Below are 17,795 nucleotides of genomic sequence, written 5' to 3' on the forward strand. Positions count from 1 at the left end.
CACCATAGAAATCGAGCGAGTTCACAGAAATAAAATGGAAAAATGATAAATAAAGGACAACTTGGAGGTTAACGTTTTCTCTAAATGTGGTTATTTATTGGTTTTCAGTGCATCTGACATTTTCTCAGATAGACCAGAAACCTACAACAGCAGAGAATGGCTATTAAATATCTCTTCACTGTGAACATACTGAACCATTGTAATAAACAGGCCCGAACGACCTGGGAGCCGCATGTCAAAGAACAAAAGTAATGGAATGACCTCTATTAGCATTAACTGACTCAGCAGCCCCACAAACTCCTCCATATATTATCATGAGTATTGTACAGGTGGGTGGGACCTAAACAGAATGTCAGTACATAGAAAAATAAATACAGTTTGCTAAAATGAGGGCAAAATTCTTTTCTCAGTGATTGTACCATTAAAAATCACGTTTAAAAAAAACTTTTAAGAGGCTTTTCATCTCTTTACATTAGATTGAGTTTCTCATAGTTCTAGGGAGGAATACATAGAATAACTTTTACAGAAATTACTAGCTAAAAATATACAAGCACAGACACAAACATGAGGAGTAAAGCCAACAAAATGATTCTTCATAAAACATAAAACAGCGCAGTGTAATCAATATCTAAAGAATCTTTACATGTAGCTCCTTGGTCTGCAGCTTTCTTAATTGTGATTAAAAACATTTCTGGGAAACTTAAGTTAATACAAAAGTCTTTTTTTTTTCTTATTTTACAATCCTGTCAAAACTTGTTTTTTTAAAATATTTTGAGTAGCAAATTTGAGAAGTTTTCTATTCTCTGAAGTGAGGAACCCTTCCCCCTCCCAAACCCAGATAGAGATTTCAAGACAACGCAAACAGTTCTGCAATGACAAGACAACAGATCCAAACCAGGCGCTGGATGGTAATTTAGTGGCTAAACTGGTTTCCAGTGTGCTGCTTTGGACAAGATGTAGTATAGAATTAAAACACTAGCCTTGTTCTCCCCAGCCTGTTTTCTATCACTGAAGCCGATGGACCTGATGACAGTGTGATGTCTGACAGATGGATGACATTATATCGAGCATAGACTTACATGAAAGTTATTACCATCACAATAAGAATGATCTAACAGCAATACCTATACATTAATATACTGCAGGTTTCAGATGTTTTACAGTTCTTACATTAGCAATAATAGAAAAGAAAAAAGAAAATACAACGTCAATTCATAAGAAAAATAGATTGGAGTTAAGAGTGGAAAACAGTGCAAAGAATATTCTGGGGTGTTTTTGTTTGTTTGCTTGTCTGTTTACTTTTTAGAAATTGTTTACAAAAATAAAAAACAAAAAAAAAGGAAACTCAAAACAAGTCTAAAACATAGAAAATGAAAACACACTTCTGTAGCGTCTGGTGCTCTGGTCCAGACATGCTGCGTACCACCTCTCTCCAGTACCTCAATGCTTTATGTTGTAGGTGTAGGTGAGGGTCAAGGTGTGTGTGTGTGTGTGTGTGTGTGTGTGTGTGTGTGTGTGTGTGTGTCTATGTATGTATGTGTGCGTGTTGGTGTGTGTGCTATGTGTGTGCACTGGTCTTGGTGTCTGCATATCAATGTTTGTGTATATTTACATGTACATGTAGGTGTTGGTGTGTGTGTGTGTCTGTATGTATGTGTATGTGTGTGTGTGTGTGTGTGTGTGTGTGTGTGTGCATTTAAGATTTAGCGTAGTGGTTCTCAACTCCGGTCCTCAAGCTCCGGCACTGTACAGGTTTTTGTTCCAACCAGGTCCTACAAAAACAAATAATTGAGTTTTTAAAAGACCGAACGTTGAATTTTGATACTAAGAGTGCACACAGTTTTCTGCAGCCTGCAAAAAAATACGTTAAGCATTTCTTCCCTGTGACATGAGCACAACAGAAACAACGAGGTGCGTCGTCAAGGAAAACGCACGCCTGAGAGACCCGAGGTTGGAACAAGAACCCACTGACATGGTCGCCATGGCGAGCACTCGGACATCAGGACACGCCACAAACTTTTGGCCCCAAACGCCCGTGGTGAGCTGATGATGGGGGGGATTTAAACACACACTTGTACACACACCGCCACCCCGACAGCCTCACCACGCAACCTAAGACGGACTGACTGGAGCCAGGCGGGCGAGGGCCAAGGCTGAGCACCACTGTTCATGTGCGACAATGTGAGGGAACGAGAGTGGGATCCTGCTGACCCTGTCCTTTTGTGTCACAGCAAAAGAGCTCTATCAGTTCATCAGCGAGCATCCCTTCCCCTGATCACTCTCTGTTTGTCTTTAGAAGAGCATAACGGAACAAAAACAAAAAGAAAAAACTTTGACTGAACACAAGTGCTCGAGGCCACCCTCCCTCCCTGAGTCCTCTCGCTAGCATGTCGGCTCAGGTGGGTCCCAGTAGGCTTTTAAGCAATGAAAAAAAGGGGGGTCTGACTGGGACCTCGGCACTCTACTGGGACGACTGCGAGTTGTCGTTCTTGCTCTCCTGACTGGAGGGGGCTTTGTTGTTCCAGGGCGAGTGTGCCCCCAGCGCAGGCGAGCTGTTGAAACTGTCCTCATCCTCCAGGCCATTCGCCCCATCGAACTGCGTGTTCTCCAGCCGCGTGATCAGACGCTCGTCCTCGTCACCAAACTCCCCTCCCATCAGAGTGGGCTCTCCCACCATCATCACGTCCTAAAGGGGACAGCAAGGGCCGGTACATATTATCCCCATAATACAGGGGGGGTGTGCGCGGAATGACTGGCTGCACGGACGGGTTGTAGCTGAGGCGTTTTTATTTCACTACGGTCTAAGATGCGACCAAACTGAGTCCAACTCCAGCTTTACTAATTCTTTTTGACTAATGAAATGCATCAAAATCGATACGTCAAGGTACGTTTCAGGGCCCAAAGGACCTACGTTTTTAAAAAAAATCCTTCTCTCATTAGTGTAGTCAGGGCATTAGCTCTGACACTTCAGTTGTCCATGTGGCCCTGAAAGAACCAGGGTCGAGGGGCCCTCCCTACTGGCCAGCAGTGGGCATCCCTGATCCTTGAGTGCTGCATCACGGGAGTGGGGGGGCGGGGGGCGGGTTTCATTCCACCTCGGGTCTCGTTCGCTCAATCAAGCAACCAAGTAAGCAAAGACAGCAGTGCTGTGTGAGTCGTGTGCTCTGATAAGACTTAGTGGTAACTCTACAACCCAAGTTTGATACAGCGGATTTAGAGAGAAAACTAACTGACTGTCCCACTGCAAATCAGAGCAAGGTAACTCTAGCCCATTACTGAAGAGATGGAGGTCACTTGTATATAAACCCATAAACCTGTGGCCCCAGAGGACCAGGGACTGCCCATCACTGGTTCACATGAGGGGATATGCTAACTAAATCTAATTATCCTCAGTAGAAATACACAAATAACCCCCACCCCACCACCACCTGAATCCAAACCCAACCTCCAGAGGCCTCCCTAAACCATCTCTACCCCGACCTGCTGCTATACCCACTGCACTAGACACACTCCCACCCCCTGCACCCACAGATAACTGACTGACTGCCTATCCTTTTAGACCACCCACCGCCCTCCATCTCATCCTCCCACGCCTTGCTCAGCTGAACTTGGAGGTGCAGACAGAGGTCGAGCAGAAGTAATGCTTACAGGTACCTGGCTGGAGAGTGAAAAGCTGTTGGCTGGACTCTTCTTTTTGCTGTTGCTGTTGTTGTTGCTGCCTCCGCCGGAGCTCACCGTGCTTCCGCCGGACACCTTCCTTTTCCGCCGTTTGTTCGGGGCTTGTCTGGCTGGCTCGGCTTCGAGTGCAGGAGGAGAGGAGAGATTGAACAGTCAGGATTATTTTAAATGATTTAAACTTTTTCCTTAAGCAACTGCAGATGGTGTGAGATGGTTACCTGGAGGGGCTACCATTCTTTGCCACTTCTGGAAGAGGCAGGTCTTCAGGCAGTCTCTGGGGCTCAGGCTGTAGGTCTTATGCCTGGACATCAACTCTTGCATGGGCTCCAATATCACACATAGCTTTAGGGAAGACACAGAGAAGACACAGAGAATGGCATGAAGTAGTGTTGTATGTTTAATGTATAGCTGAGATGACCATGAACATTATGACAAGGAGATTTGCTTACACGGAGGTAGTTGAGCGTGGAGTTGGACAGCCCACATCTGGTGATATTTTTAGCCAGCTGATCGAGCATCTGGGGATCCTGTGTGATTGAGTTAACAGAAGAGATATATCATCACATGTACGGGATGTGCATTGCAGTGTGTATGTGTGTGTGTGTGTGTGTGTGTGTGTGTGTGTTGCACTCACATGCATAGCCAAGATGCTCCTTGGTAGGACCTCTCTGTGTTGTCTGATGCTGAAGTGCCACGTCTTGATCCTCATCATGTCGTCGAACATGAACTCGAGGTACAGACGGCCCTCCACACAAACCTTATCCGTGGAAGAGAGAGCGGTCAGGGGGTCAGAAATGCCACAGACGAGGAGCAAACAACAACTCATCTGGTTTGACATTAACCGTACCTGTGTGAACATAGGTTTGCCGTTCTGGGTCACCATGGTGCACTGGTCACAGTCGAGAGACACAAAGTTACTGTGGAAGGACTCCTTTGGATGCTTCAAAACGTAGAACAGCTCAGTCGCCCCTCCTTCGAAAATACTTCGAAAGTAACGTGGAATCAACGTCCTGCCGATGGCTGCAGACAAAAAAACGTCAAATCAATCTATCAATCAAAAACGAATACAAATCAATCACAGAGGGAATGTGGGAGGTTACAGTAGCAGACAATTTGGCTCTTGCTTTAAATGGGAATCAAGTAGAAAGGACACAGCATTATGCTACTAACAGTCATCTTACCATAGAGATCTCAATTACATTTTAATAGTTAACAGTAAAACAACGCAAGAACTGTGCTGATATTTAAAATAAGAGTCTGAAAATACCTGCAACCCAGAACTAATGATCTTTTTAAAAGATCTTACTGTATCGCTTGGGTCCATCCTCCAGACAGAAAGTGATGGTGAGCATGGCGTCATCCTCAAAAAACTCTGTGGTGAAGGCATCCCACCAGAGATTGTCACAGTCCTGAAAGCAGAGGAAGAATGATTACCCTCAATTTTTCCACTCCATTAAATCTGTGTAGTAAAACGCTGTGAAAATGACACATTGAGTTGATCATCTTAAATTAATAATCATCACACAAAAACAAAACACATCAATCAAATCCAATATAAGACAGAGTAGATCCTACATGCTCTCCCTTAAGCATGATGACATTTCTGGTTCAGTTTAGCTTAAATAAATGTCAGAATTAATGCTGGCAGGGATGAGTTTCAATAATCAAAAACAACGGCTGTTGGGATTGATACAGAAGCTAAGATACCTTAATTAAAGAAAATTGTTTTTTAAATTTATCAATGACTCAACAAGCAGCAGAAATTCATATTTCCTACAATGTCCCACTTCTACTCTAACCACTTGCTTTTATGGTCATCCACACAACACAAGTGGCCATGAACATTTCCATGAGGTGTATGTTTTATTGGTTTAGTTAAGCGCGACTTACATTCAAATATTCAAATATAATAACATAACTGTAGTCAACGCCCCTCTCGTCTCTCTACAGGTTATACTACATGTGTTTGTTGTGCTGTGCAGACTGACAGCCACAGAAAAGAAGGGAACGGCCACTCAGTTGCACGCTCAATTGGCACTCCAATTACGTTTGAGCCCGGTTGATCAGATAATCCTATTAGTCTGAATGAAAATTAAGTCAGTGAGTTCTCTGTCTTAATTTTCCCACAAAATCCCTAGCATGGTTTGCAACACAAAAACAGCATCTGGGAAGGGGCGGGGTTTGACAACATGTCAACAGCAAGGAGTTCACAGAACGAAGCACGAATCGCAGATTGTAATCACCACAAAGCTGAAAATGAAAACGACGATTGCTGTGAATTTTGTCTGTTTCCGTCTCTGTATGGCGTGACTCTCACCTCTGTCCAATTCTGTAGCCTTTTGTTCAGCTCATATATCCTGTAGTCTGTCTGGTTCCCGTACGGTGTGGGTCTCCTGAAACAGAAAACAGCATTCACTCACTGCTCCGGTGACTTTTCCACACCAACACGCAAACACGCGACATGAGCCAAGAGGCGGCTCAAAATAAAGTTGATTGCAGGTTAACTTAATGCCTACAATTTTCCAACATGAATAGAGATATTATACCCAGTGTAAATGTTTTATGAACGACTTCTAATCCAGGGCAAACCACAAATATAAGCTCGCTATTAAAGCATCAGTGTACTCACCCCATTCCAGGCTCCATGTATGAGGGGGGGTACATGGGTGTAGGCCTAGGAGGGAGGGAGGGGGGAAATAAAATCAGCAACAAACCAGAGTAACATCAGACATGTGTGCAAATGTTATATATGGCATGACTTCTAAGGCTTCATTTCAGATCTGCACAGAAATTCAGTGTTTAGAGCCAGTTACTAATCTTAGAGGACTAACATGGCGCTTCAGGGATGTAGAGATGCAAATGTCCAGCATTTGCAATAAACAAAAATATATTTACTTTAAGCCCAGTAAAAGATGATGATTCTGTCACTTTTAATTAAGATGAATGTAGCTTCCTCTCTATTTCTTTTGCCATTTTAGGACACACATTTAAAGCCATTCTGCTCCGTCAACTCTGTGCTGATAAAAACAGCCTCATTTGGAAAATATGCTTTGAAATATATTAATCACAAAACATCAATAAAGCAAAAATCAAGAAGAACAGTCGTGTTGTATTCTTCTGTGTAAATATCTAGGTCAAGACAACAAATTACGATATTAGACGTAAAAAGGACACTTCAGAGATTTAATAAATTACATCTTTTAATGAATGAATTAATGCAAAATGTGTCCTAGTTTTAGACCCATTTTCCTTTTCACAGAGCATCTCATGTCCTGACAGTAAAACCCAGACCTACCCCACATCTCTGTCCAGCATAGCGCCTGGGTGGAAGGGGGGAAAGCTGCCGCCGTTGGGGGGCTCCTTAGGAGAGTACAGCTTGAATGACTTTGACGAACAGCCTGCACACAACCACAGGGCAGAGGAGGAGGAGGGGGGGGAAAAAGAGCAGAGATTTAGAGGAGATTTAGATTTAGCTCATTCAAATCACAGCATCATCTAAGTAATCTAATGTGGGATGATTTTGTCGAGATTTACTCAAATAAAAGCACGCTGCCAAAACAATTTCCTGCTGCTTTCATTATCTAATGTATCTTCAATCTGGTAAATGGACAAGAAAACAAATCATCATGAAGAGGAGGGAGGGTGGGGGGGGGGGGGCAGCAATATTTATTAGCCTGCGGAAAATCTGAGAAAACAATCAGTGAAATGGGTGGGTACTAGTGGAGGAGATGGTCCGGCATGTTCTTTGTGTTCTTGTACCATCAGTACCATTTACAGGGAAACTCTCTTCTCCGCATCCAGCCCCATGTGATCTTAACCATGCTCCTCTGTACTGTGTGTGTTTCTCCCCCTCTAGTTACCTCCTCTACCCATCCCCCCACACTGGCTACCCAGGCTGTTGTTAACCCTTGTCTGCCCAGATAAGGAATTCACGCTCAAACAATTCAGGGGCTCCCCAAAAAAAAAAAACATCTATTCTGCATCTGTGCTCAATGAGACCTCACACAGACAGCGAATGCATGTAATGAGGTCGAACCAAAGATATTTAATACCCAGGCAAGCAGACGGTGAGAAAAACAACTCCCAGAAATTTGACCCAGACTGGGGCCATCACAACCAGTTTCCCTTATCCCTGTATCTAAGCACAGATACAGACATTGATGCAATCTAGATAGAGGAATTTGACATATGCGATAGCGATACATTCATTATAGTGTAAACAAATATTGGATCATAGAAAATCCTCTGTGTGCCCACTCGGTAATGGTGTTCACACATGCTTTGCTTGTAAATCTGGCGTTCCCAACAGGAACCTGAAGGCAGCAAAAATGTTAATTTGTTAATTCGACTCGGTCTCAATTTATGCAAAGCAGTCAGTCACTGTCAGCTTGACACATGAAATGGTGATTGCAGCAAATCAAAACAGACAGGGGGAGAAACGGGCCGTCCCGAAAGGGGTCAATTTTATGGAGGGATCAAACCTAAGTGGTGCACTCGCCACTTTTTTTTTTATCTTTTCACGTCACTTTTGGTGAACTGACATGTGCCTCACACAGACAGACAACTCCACAAATGCTGGTGGTTTAAATGAAGATGTACACAGATGGGCATGAGATGGGGTTAAGTAAGCTTGTGTGAACTCCCCTCAGCTTCTTCAACAATTACAACTCCTCCTTTCGCCCTTTTCTTCCTTTACTTCAGTACACCCCAGAGAGTCATGGCAGGTCATGTTCTCCTCCTCATTAGCATGGGGGGCGAACCTGCTCAATGGCTCTCCATGCATTACCTCTGACCTATAGACCCACCCCCCCATAACACCACCAGCCATTAGCCCCAGACAGCATTCAACCTCAACTGATAAGTCTTTGTTCAGAGTGACGCTGATGAACACTGCAAAACAAATTCCACTGCAAGGACTGATTGATTCCTATGTCCTTCACAATAAAACTTCTTCGTAATCACTTTGTTTTCTGTCAAACAAAGAGGATGCACCGCATCCCCTCTAATATATAACACCTGCAATATTCTGAATCAATGTGCAAAACTGCTGACATGCACATTATTCTCACCTCTAATAAACACCACCAACACACACACACACACCAATTTAAAAGCCAGGGCAGGCGAATTAAAGCCATCCACGCAATATCTGCAAATTACAGGTCCCAGTCAAACAGGACAGGAGCATGTGTGTAATACTGATTTCACGGAACAAACATAACGTCTTCATGAATACAGGCATCCTTAGTTAAATGCATAGGCTACATGATAAATACACATGGATGAGCCTGACTACAACCTGAGAGCAACCCTGAACCCGTGTAGAAGCAGATGAGAGCTTATGATGATGCATGATCATCATATTCAGGTTAACTTAAAAAAAAATAAATTAAGCCGGTGCACTTTAGTCCGCCCAAACTGTTCATAGCGAACAATAGAGCTGCATCCAAAGGCTGGCCCTCCGCCAGGAACACATCCACAGCAATGTGCAAAGCCTCTCAACATACTTGCTCTGCTGCTTTCCTGGCGTCTTGTTTGTGTCGGAACCCACGGACTTGCACCGCGGACATTTAAAACTAAGCCAGTGTTTACTTTACTGTGCAGGACCGGGCGTAAACTGAGCCCCTGGGCCGCAACTCGGTCGTCGCTTGCGTAGAACGGATGCTGCCATTGCTAAGCTACCAACCTAGTTGCTAAACTACCGTAACCACCGCGGTTGTTTGGCAACAGTTTCCAGCGGTTAAATGTGAACCAGTGGTGTTGTTGTTGTAGCAGAGCGGCTGTGCGTCGGAGTTACCTGCAGAGAAAGGTGCACCGAAACGCGGTGTTGCTCAACACCTCCGCTCGGTGTTTCTAGCCAGCTAGCCTCGGTGCTAGCCGGAGCGGCTGGATGAGGATGAGGGGAGGGGAGGGGGGAGCTCCAGCGCCGGCCGCTAATAACGCAGTCCTCCGATCCCGAACAAGGCGGCAAGCGACGGCAAGTGAAACGCAACCGCTAGTTCCCTCGGTTCCAGTCAATTTTCAACCCCGGACTGGATGTTTTAAATGTCATTTGTGTGGAGGACGGCGCTACCTATCTACTACTACTACCGGACCCTTTGTTCCTGCCAGCCGAGACACGAACAAACAAAGGCCCCGCCTCCTCCGGGCTCCTCCGCCCATCCCGACTCACAGACCGGGACAAACAGGGGCCCCCAGTTTGTTCTCCCTAGGATCTATGATGATGATAATGATGATGGTGATGATGAGTTAGGTCCATATGAAACAATACGAATATTAAAAAACAAAACAACAACAACAACAACAACAACACAGACCCAGAGTCATACAAGGTGGGTCTCCAACTGTGAGGGACAGCCATTACAACATCCCTATTGGATGAACAACTGTCATTTTACAGTCTGACAGCATCACACTCTGTGTTTATCAGCTCTTTGCAGCTCCTCATTGAAGCTGTGTGGTGTCTGAACCATCAGCCTCATGCTTTTATCTCTACATCACTCTATTAAATGGAGCCACACTTGATATATTAGATATTTTTTGGACATTTTCATTATAATTCAGGTGCATGGTGTTTTTCTTTTTTTTTTTAACAGACAGAGTTTATGATAAAGCATCATCTGGCAGCTCAGTGAAGTTTATTAGGTTTTTTTTTTATTGAAGCAAGTCTTAGACAGACATGATGCCCATGGACTCAAACTATCACATACTGATTTATAACCTGCTTTAAATACAGTCTTTAAAATGTCATCGTGTTTAATAAAGTTGGGCCCCACCCATGTCTGTTAGGGGGGTGGATTGCCATAAATCTTAACATGATGTCCTTTCAAAGCTTTTACCAGATGACGTTAAATATCTACTTAGACCCATTCATAGGACTGGCTCACTGTCCATGCACGTTGGTGTGGAATTTTAGCCTTATATTTCTCAAACTCTGCAATCAGACAAAAGAGTTGTGAATGAATGAACTGAATCTGTATACACGCAAAACTTTCTCCAGGATAAAAAAACAAACAAACATTTATCTTACGTTGTCTTGGACAAAAACTGTCATGGTTACATCCAGTGAAATCTGCAGGATATAAGAGTATTTTTCCAACCTGGAGCATTTATAAAGCATTTTTATGGCCAGGGCATTGCAACCTAATTCAGTCATAATAATCAGTGACGAGGAATAACGGGGTAGTTAAATAATTTTGCCTGGGCTGCTGGAACTTTGTGAACTAGCACAGACCATCCCAGTAGAGGGTGTTATGACATTAACAATCACAAAATGAGAAGAAAAGCATCAGACCTGTCTGACCCTTTATTACATCCATCAAATGTGACTCGGTCGCTCTGTTTACATTGTTCAGTACATCTTTGATACTGACTTGGTACTTTAATATGCTGTTTAATTCAAGCCAACTTTGTAAAGCCTTATGAAAAGTGATTGCCGTGGCTGATGACTCAAATCCTTTAGACCACAGTCTTGAGCCTGCCGTAGCCCGAGATTATGTAAGGGTATAATCTGCGGCCTCACTTTTAATCAATAACCACTCTAATGTTTACAAGCAAATATATTTGAAGTGGTCTCAAAGTGCATTTAAACCTCAATTTGTTGAGGCTTTCACTTGAGCCACCACAGTCAGCTTGCAGAATAAGCCAGGAGTGCAGATGAGAGAAGTAAAGCGATGCATTGAGAGAGTAAACACATCTGACCAACACCACAGTCAGTCTCACTGCACAAACCCCACGTCAGGCACAGAGCGTCAAGCATCAGCTCGTGTCCACCACTCTGACTGGAGGAGGCAACAACACCACAAACATATCCAGTGTGAATAGTGAGCCGCATCGTGTAACTGCTTGGACCTGGAATTTCATATTGTAATAACACAGGTAGAGTACATTTGTGAGTACATTAACATACTCCAACTCCATTTTCATCTTGTGTTTTTCATTTTTCCTATCATTCTGTCAAATTATGGAAAGAGAAGCAACTCAAAATCTTGCTCCAATCAAGACGTCTGCCTGTTTGGTTACGACAGAAAATCAATTATTAAAGAGTTACAGGGGGAGTAAAAGAGAGCGTTTTGTCTCGACACGAGCTCAGATCTAGGCTGTCTTGTTGAAAACGGTGATTCCTCAGTCTGCTGTCTGCTCAGTGCTGATGGAGTGACACAAGAAGACATGATAGAACAGCATCTCCCTCTGCTGGCAAACGCTGCAAACATCTTCCTCATGTCTCAGAGCAGAACAGAGGAATTCAACAGAAAGAGCTTCCAGGAGTTCATTCATACTCTATTCACAGCTACTATAACATTTTTTTTTAATTAAAGTGTATAAAATTTATTGTTTTTATCACAATGTTAGATCGTTATCTGCCTTCTCCATGATTACAGCAATCAATAACTTTTAAATCTATATTAGTGCTTATTTATTAAGGCGGAGATATGTGAAAAAGGTCTGCCTTGCATTAGCATTATCACATGAAACTAATAAAGATGGCTCAAAATGAAGTGTGCATTATATGGCACATGATGTGGGATACTTCACCACGGGAGGGTTTCTCTTTCGAGAACTGAATCCTATTTCATTTGTATTCACTAAGAGTCACATTTTGTTCACACATGCACGGAGTACCTGGGAAGCAGGGCTGGCAGGCAGTGATAACACTAAAAGCAGAATCAGAATAAGGCAGCCATAGACACGAGAGCTAAGTCCTATTTTAGTCACCGGAAAACTGGTCTTGTACTACACAAGATCTGATGTACCCGCTTGTATTAATAGATCTCGAGCTCTGACGACCACTTTACAAGTGCTATTTTATGCAGCGTTGCATAGCGTTCCTCTGAAATGCCTTTCATGCATTGTCATTTAAATTAATAATGTGGTCTCTATATCAGAAAAATAGAAAAGGGGTCTGATTTTTAATTATTTGGTCCATTACTCAAATGCCGGTGGAGTTAGTCAGCTTTTACCATTTGAATTTTATTTTTTTAAATCAACCAAAAAAATGAAAAGAAACTTCAGATATATTGTATGTGTTTGCAGACTTATAACAGAGAGTGCTGGTGAACAGCGTGTTGTTGCTTTTCTTTTCTACACTCCACAGTGGAAGCACAAACCTGTCAGGGAAAAGTGTTGTGACACCTGACTGGTAGTGATAGCAACACAGCGGCTGACAGAACTAACGCAGGCTGCACCCAGAGGATGCAACTGCGGCTTGACAGGAGGAAGTTAAACAGCATGTGCTCGAGATAAACTGCAGGATAACAAAAGACAGATATAGTTGTGTGAATGTCAGAGTGACGGTTGATGTTGTGGACATTTGCAATGACAGATGTCAGCGATTTGAATCCAGACAGAATTAGCTAATCCCCGAGGTATTCGCTATAGAGGATTGTAGATTGTAGATAGGAGAGATAGGATCTGGGTTCGTTTAAACAGTGGGTTTGGGCGGTGAACCCCATTAATAAAACTGTCATTTTTACTGCTTCTTTTGCTGTGCTAACATCCAGGGAATGAAATGATGTGTCCTGCAAAAAAATGTCTCAGCAAAACCTCTGTAATGTATCTGTGTAAACCCACCATAAAATAAAATTTACACTTGTATCCTTATCATACGGCACAACTCAGCTTTTACGTCTCCTCTTAAAACTAAACAACAGACAGACAGACTGTAGTCATGATGTTATTTAGAGACTAATCTTGGAGCCGCTCCACGGATAATGAATAATGGAACAGCGATGACACAGTGTTTGAGTTTACCAGAATATGGACACTTTATCTAACTCACAACAAGACGTCCTATTTAAATGATGCTTATTTTAATGTCGTGTCTCAATCACAAATTCCACAAACCCAACGAGTCACCTCCAAACAAATGAACCAACTCCACAAACTGCACATCCGCCTTCCAACATCATCTATTCCCATCCCGATGCTCTGACCTTACCGTCCAAAAATCAGTGGCAGCACAATATGAATTATGTTTTAGGGCAACAGCTGCCTTTATTTGCATATTCTTTGTCAAACCTGGTGGTTTGCCATTCGTGGTCTGTTCGCACAGTTAATCTTTGACACCTACCAGTAGCCCAAACACGCTGGTCAGTTCAAGATACATTTATAGAGTCTTCTGTGGTTTGAATTCGCAGAACAATCCCCAAGCCTTAAATAGACTTCAAGCCACACACACAGGTGGCACGGCGATACAACAACTCTGCGGCTGTCCTTGCACCTTTTGTTTTTAACACAGCTCTGTTTCGATCTGAGCACTGTAACTGTCATGTTTTACCGCAGCATCAGACCTGCTTTCATGTTTAAAGACTCTGCAACTTGCACGTCTCTCACAAATAAAGGTGTGCTTTCATAGAAAAACCTGATTTCCCCCCCTCTCTCTTTTTCCCCCCATCCTCCCCCCTCTGTGTGGCACATGCCAGCTTTCCTCTGCCATCCTGTCGGCCTGCAGCAGATGTGACATCACTACAGCTCGTCTCCACTCTGCGAACACCCCACCACCACCACCACACACACACACACACACACACACACACACACCACCCTCATCTCTCTGACTCCCCAGCATCTCTGTCTCCCACGCATTCCTTCTTTCTCTCTGCCTCTGCACACACAGCCATTTTGATCTAGCAAACAAGATCTGAGGGACTCACTAGTGTGGAGAGAGGAGGGGACGAGGAGAAGGGAAGAAGTGAAGAATCGAGGAGGGAAAGAAAGAAAGAAAGAGAGGCCCAGGCTTTCAGTGCAGTGAGATAAAGCTGAGGCAGTCATGTTGTTGTGTAACGGTAATCAAAAAAGGAGAAAAAAAAAAGCCCTGGCTGTTTGGCTGCCATTTTGGCTCTGCTTTAAGCCACTTTTCTCCAATCAGGAGCCATGTGACTTTCTGCATGAGGTAACAGCACTGTTACTGCAAAAGGCAGTGAGCGGCGGCGGATGAGGGAGCGACAGAGAGGGTGAAAGAGGAAGAAGGGGGGAGAGTGAGATGAGGAAGGCAGAAACGGGAGGGAGGGGTTAGAACGAGATGGGTGAGAGACGGAGAGAGAGTGGTGAGCGTAGGGGAGTGCATGGTTGAGTGGGTACATGTGAAAATGGAGGGGGGGGGGGGTATCTTCAGCTCACAGGCAATCTATTTTTACCATTTAGTCTGAACAAAGGATGTGATTGGCTCCACTGTGTTAGGATGGATCTCCTTCATGCGGGGAACAAAGCCTTAAAAAGGCTGATTCACAGCAAAGTCACAACAACAGCAGGATGTCACAGGGTTGTCAATGAACCAGACAGACAGGAGAAGTCTGTTCCTTATTATGGCTCACATTCTCCCACATGCAAGGCAGGCAGACATGCAAATACAGTCGGATCATAGCTCTTTATTCAATCATTTTCTGGCGCGGTAACAAAACAAAGATGACCAGGACCAGGTGAAAGGAGAACGTGATCTTAGAACGAGAGGCGATTTGTTTTTCCGTAGCAGAAACAAACACACACAAAAAAAAAGGATGAGGAAGATCTTCCATCCACCATCATGCAAGAATGTAAACAAACCAGCTCTCAAATATAATGATTTGCAGCGCACGCACAGACAGGGAGAAAGAAACAGCAAAAACCAGTGTTGATCAATGTGGCTCGGTGGTTATCTGAGAAATCCTCGAGCCTAAACTTGCCCTAGCAGGATCCTGGTGAAGGTGTGTGTGCTGCTAGCTATGGCGTACGTGGATGGCGTGTTACTTGCACGCATGCCTGCACGTGTAAACCTTTGTGTGTGTTTGAATGCGCGCACACGGCGGTGGACCTCGTTTTTTTGGGTGCATCTTTCGAAAACATGTGGATGCCATTAAAAGTTTCTGCTCCTCGGCGAAGTCTTGACAACAACAGAGGGAGCGACGGAGCCGGAGATACTGGAAAAACTACAGGAGAGAGTTGGGAATGATCTGAGAGGAGAACATCAAGCAGAGGCCTCTCTCGTATTATTCCATCTGATAGCTGACTACCAATGAATCAGAGCAGCCCCATTAAAATGATACTGACACCCTAATTCAATCTGCTCTCTCTGAGATCCCCCCCGAGCAGATGCTACGATTCAATTTCTGTCTGTTACTGGCTCCCTTGTGCTGCACAGAGCCCGTCCCCTGGCAGTGTGAGGCTTTTCACCGTGTGCAAGGCGACTGTCTCTGCAGCCCGCCTGCTCTCACCGGGGTACCGTTAAAGAGAAATTGCTACAAAGTCACAAAGGACCAAACGCTCAATGGGAGAGAACAGGGCTACAAGATCTACTTGATAAAAACTGCCAAAACATTTCTGCGTTGCCAAAGACTGACATGTGCAGACAGACTCTAGATGACACTAGATTTCCTTCCTCTAGCAGAGTGAACCAATGAGAAGCCATTTATGGCGGCAGTAAATCATACTTTATGCAGCCTTTATTTAAGGCTCAAGAGATCAAGAATCTTGATTCCAGGAAAAGCCAAGCTAAGCACAACGACTGTGTGAAAAAAAAAGAAAATATGCAGGAATGCAAAATGCAAAGTCACAATGACAAAGAGCTGACTATTATCTACACAGCGGCTTAACTCGGAGAAAATTCAACTCTCAGTTAAATCTTCCTAAGTGCCCTCATCACTGGTTTGAACTCATCAAAAGAGAGCCTTAAACCATTTTGCTGTGAGTAAATCAAACGTTTGCCTCATTCAGTCCTCGGACAAATATGAAAAAGCAGTTCCAGTGACAGCGAGCGGTGACTCTTCTAGACATATATGAGCACAGATAATCGAGAAGCAGACATGTAGCCGCAGATAAAGTTGAAGAAAAGAGGGAAAAGAGTCAAGCAAGTGAAGTGCTTATTGATATCTCAGTGTCTCCGTACGTGGCAAAACTCAAAGAGCCATTGATCTGCTGCACAGCAAGCTAGCGTGACTGAGAGGGTCTGCTGAACAACTTAATCCTGAAGTGTGGTAGCCTCAGTCTATAACCTTGTTTCAGGACATGTGTTGAAAGTGTAGCATGGCTTCACCATCACACACATGCATGCACACACAGACTCACACAGCTTGACGCTGGCCCTAGGCGGCTTTGCAGCACTTTTACATAAGTCATCTTTCTGACAGCACCACTGAGCACAGAGACGGAGAAGGAAAAGAGGAAAGAGGGAGAAGGGGGAGACGGAGAGAGAGAGAGAGAGAGAGCGGGAGAGAGTAGGCACTTACCGGGACAAGCACAACCTCCAACAGACATCTTCTCACATGTTGGGCTCTGCTCTGAACGAAACAGCTGCACTCAGTCCACACGATGCTCGCATGGGCCAACTCTGAGGAAAACAACACAGACAGGGGGGTGGAGAGATAAGAGGGAGTGGTACAAAGCAGGACATGTACACCACAACTACACTCCTCTCTCTCTGTCAGAGGCAGGAAGTTGGCAGTGGTGCTCTAGCTGCATCATTAATAGGCATATTGCAACACAAGTGGGAGGGAAAATGAGAGAGGAGTGAAATAGGAAGAAAGAGCCTTAACGGTATGTGAGACTGGAGTAAGTAATATGGAGGCAAAGGTGTGTGTGTGTGTGTGTGTGTGTGTGTCGGGGGGTGGTGGGGGGGTTGTGAAAGGGAGAATGCAAGAGGGAGGCAATTAGAGCAAAGGAGAGGAAAAAGAGAAAATGTACAAGGTGTGTGTATGTGGCAGTGATGCATCGTCTATTTTTGCCCGTTGCTGCTGTGGGAGATAAACATACTCAGTAGGTGCCCAGAGGCGGAGGGTCATTACTGCCAAACAAACACACTCACATACGCACGCACACACACACTCACTCACTCACACACCCTGCCTCGTGTATGACAGATTTCCATCTCTCTTTCCGTCTCCCTCTCTCACCCCTTCCCTCTGTTTTTCTGCTGCAGAGAGAAGACTGGTGTTAATCACTACAGACAGTATCGATTAAAAATGCAAAGCCCACCTGGAGCGCAGGGACACTGGAGACCCATGGGAGGCAGAACAGCGCGCACGCACGCACAAACGTGCACACGCTCACAACAGGAGCTGCATGTAAACAGTCTCTGACTACAGACTGTTTGCCCAGCAGCCTCGTTCCTCTTCTCTCTCTTTTCTACTCTTTTCTTGCTTTTTAAT

The 17,795-nt window shown here is 44.3% G+C and overlaps 1 protein-coding gene across 6 annotated transcripts; it reads right to left on the reverse strand.

The window, feature by feature from the left end:
* Window positions 1-74: 74 nt before the first annotated feature.
* ldb1a (LIM domain binding 1a) lies at window positions 75-16,989 on the reverse strand. Of its 6 annotated transcripts, none has more exons than XM_085800137.1 (11): window positions 16,878-16,989; window positions 6,974-7,076; window positions 6,308-6,352; window positions 5,996-6,071; window positions 4,985-5,087; window positions 4,526-4,698; window positions 4,313-4,435; window positions 4,128-4,205; window positions 3,897-4,020; window positions 3,655-3,797; window positions 75-1,772 (listed from the first exon to the last, which is right to left on the reverse strand). In XM_085800137.1, the coding sequence occupies exons 1-11, from the start codon at window positions 16,903-16,905 to the stop codon at window positions 1,719-1,721; spliced, it is 1,050 nt and encodes a 349-aa protein (XP_085656263.1). In that variant the 5' UTR covers window positions 16,906-16,989; the 3' UTR covers window positions 75-1,718. The 6 variants fall into 6 exon arrangements, with proteins under 6 accessions (XP_085656263.1, XP_085656258.1, XP_085656262.1 ...); XM_085800132.1 differs by having other exon boundaries at window positions 75-2,686; XM_085800136.1 differs by having other exon boundaries at window positions 3,649-3,797.
* Between the last annotated feature and the right edge of the window lie 806 nt (window positions 16,990-17,795).

Source organism: Trachurus japonicus, chromosome 15 (genome assembly GCF_045865225.1).
Source record: "Trachurus japonicus isolate A0001 chromosome 15, Traja_1.0".
Taxonomy (NCBI): domain Eukaryota; kingdom Metazoa; phylum Chordata; class Actinopteri; order Carangiformes; family Carangidae; genus Trachurus; species Trachurus japonicus.

What these genes read in the sequence shown, in the direction of transcription:
- ldb1a (XM_085800131.1), bottom strand. Translation starts at nt 16,905, where the DNA reads ATGTCTGTTGGAGGTTGTGCTTGTCCCG. An exon ending in GGATGGACCCAAGCGATACA is followed by an intron (nt 4,699 to 4,984) that starts GTAAGATCTTTT and finishes TTTTGTCTGCAG; the next exon opens with CCATCGGCAGGACGTTGATT. An exon ending in CCACGCTCAACTACCTCCGT is followed by an intron (nt 4,021 to 4,127) that starts GTAAGCAAATCT and finishes TCTTCCCTAAAG; the next exon opens with CTATGTGTGATATTGGAGCC.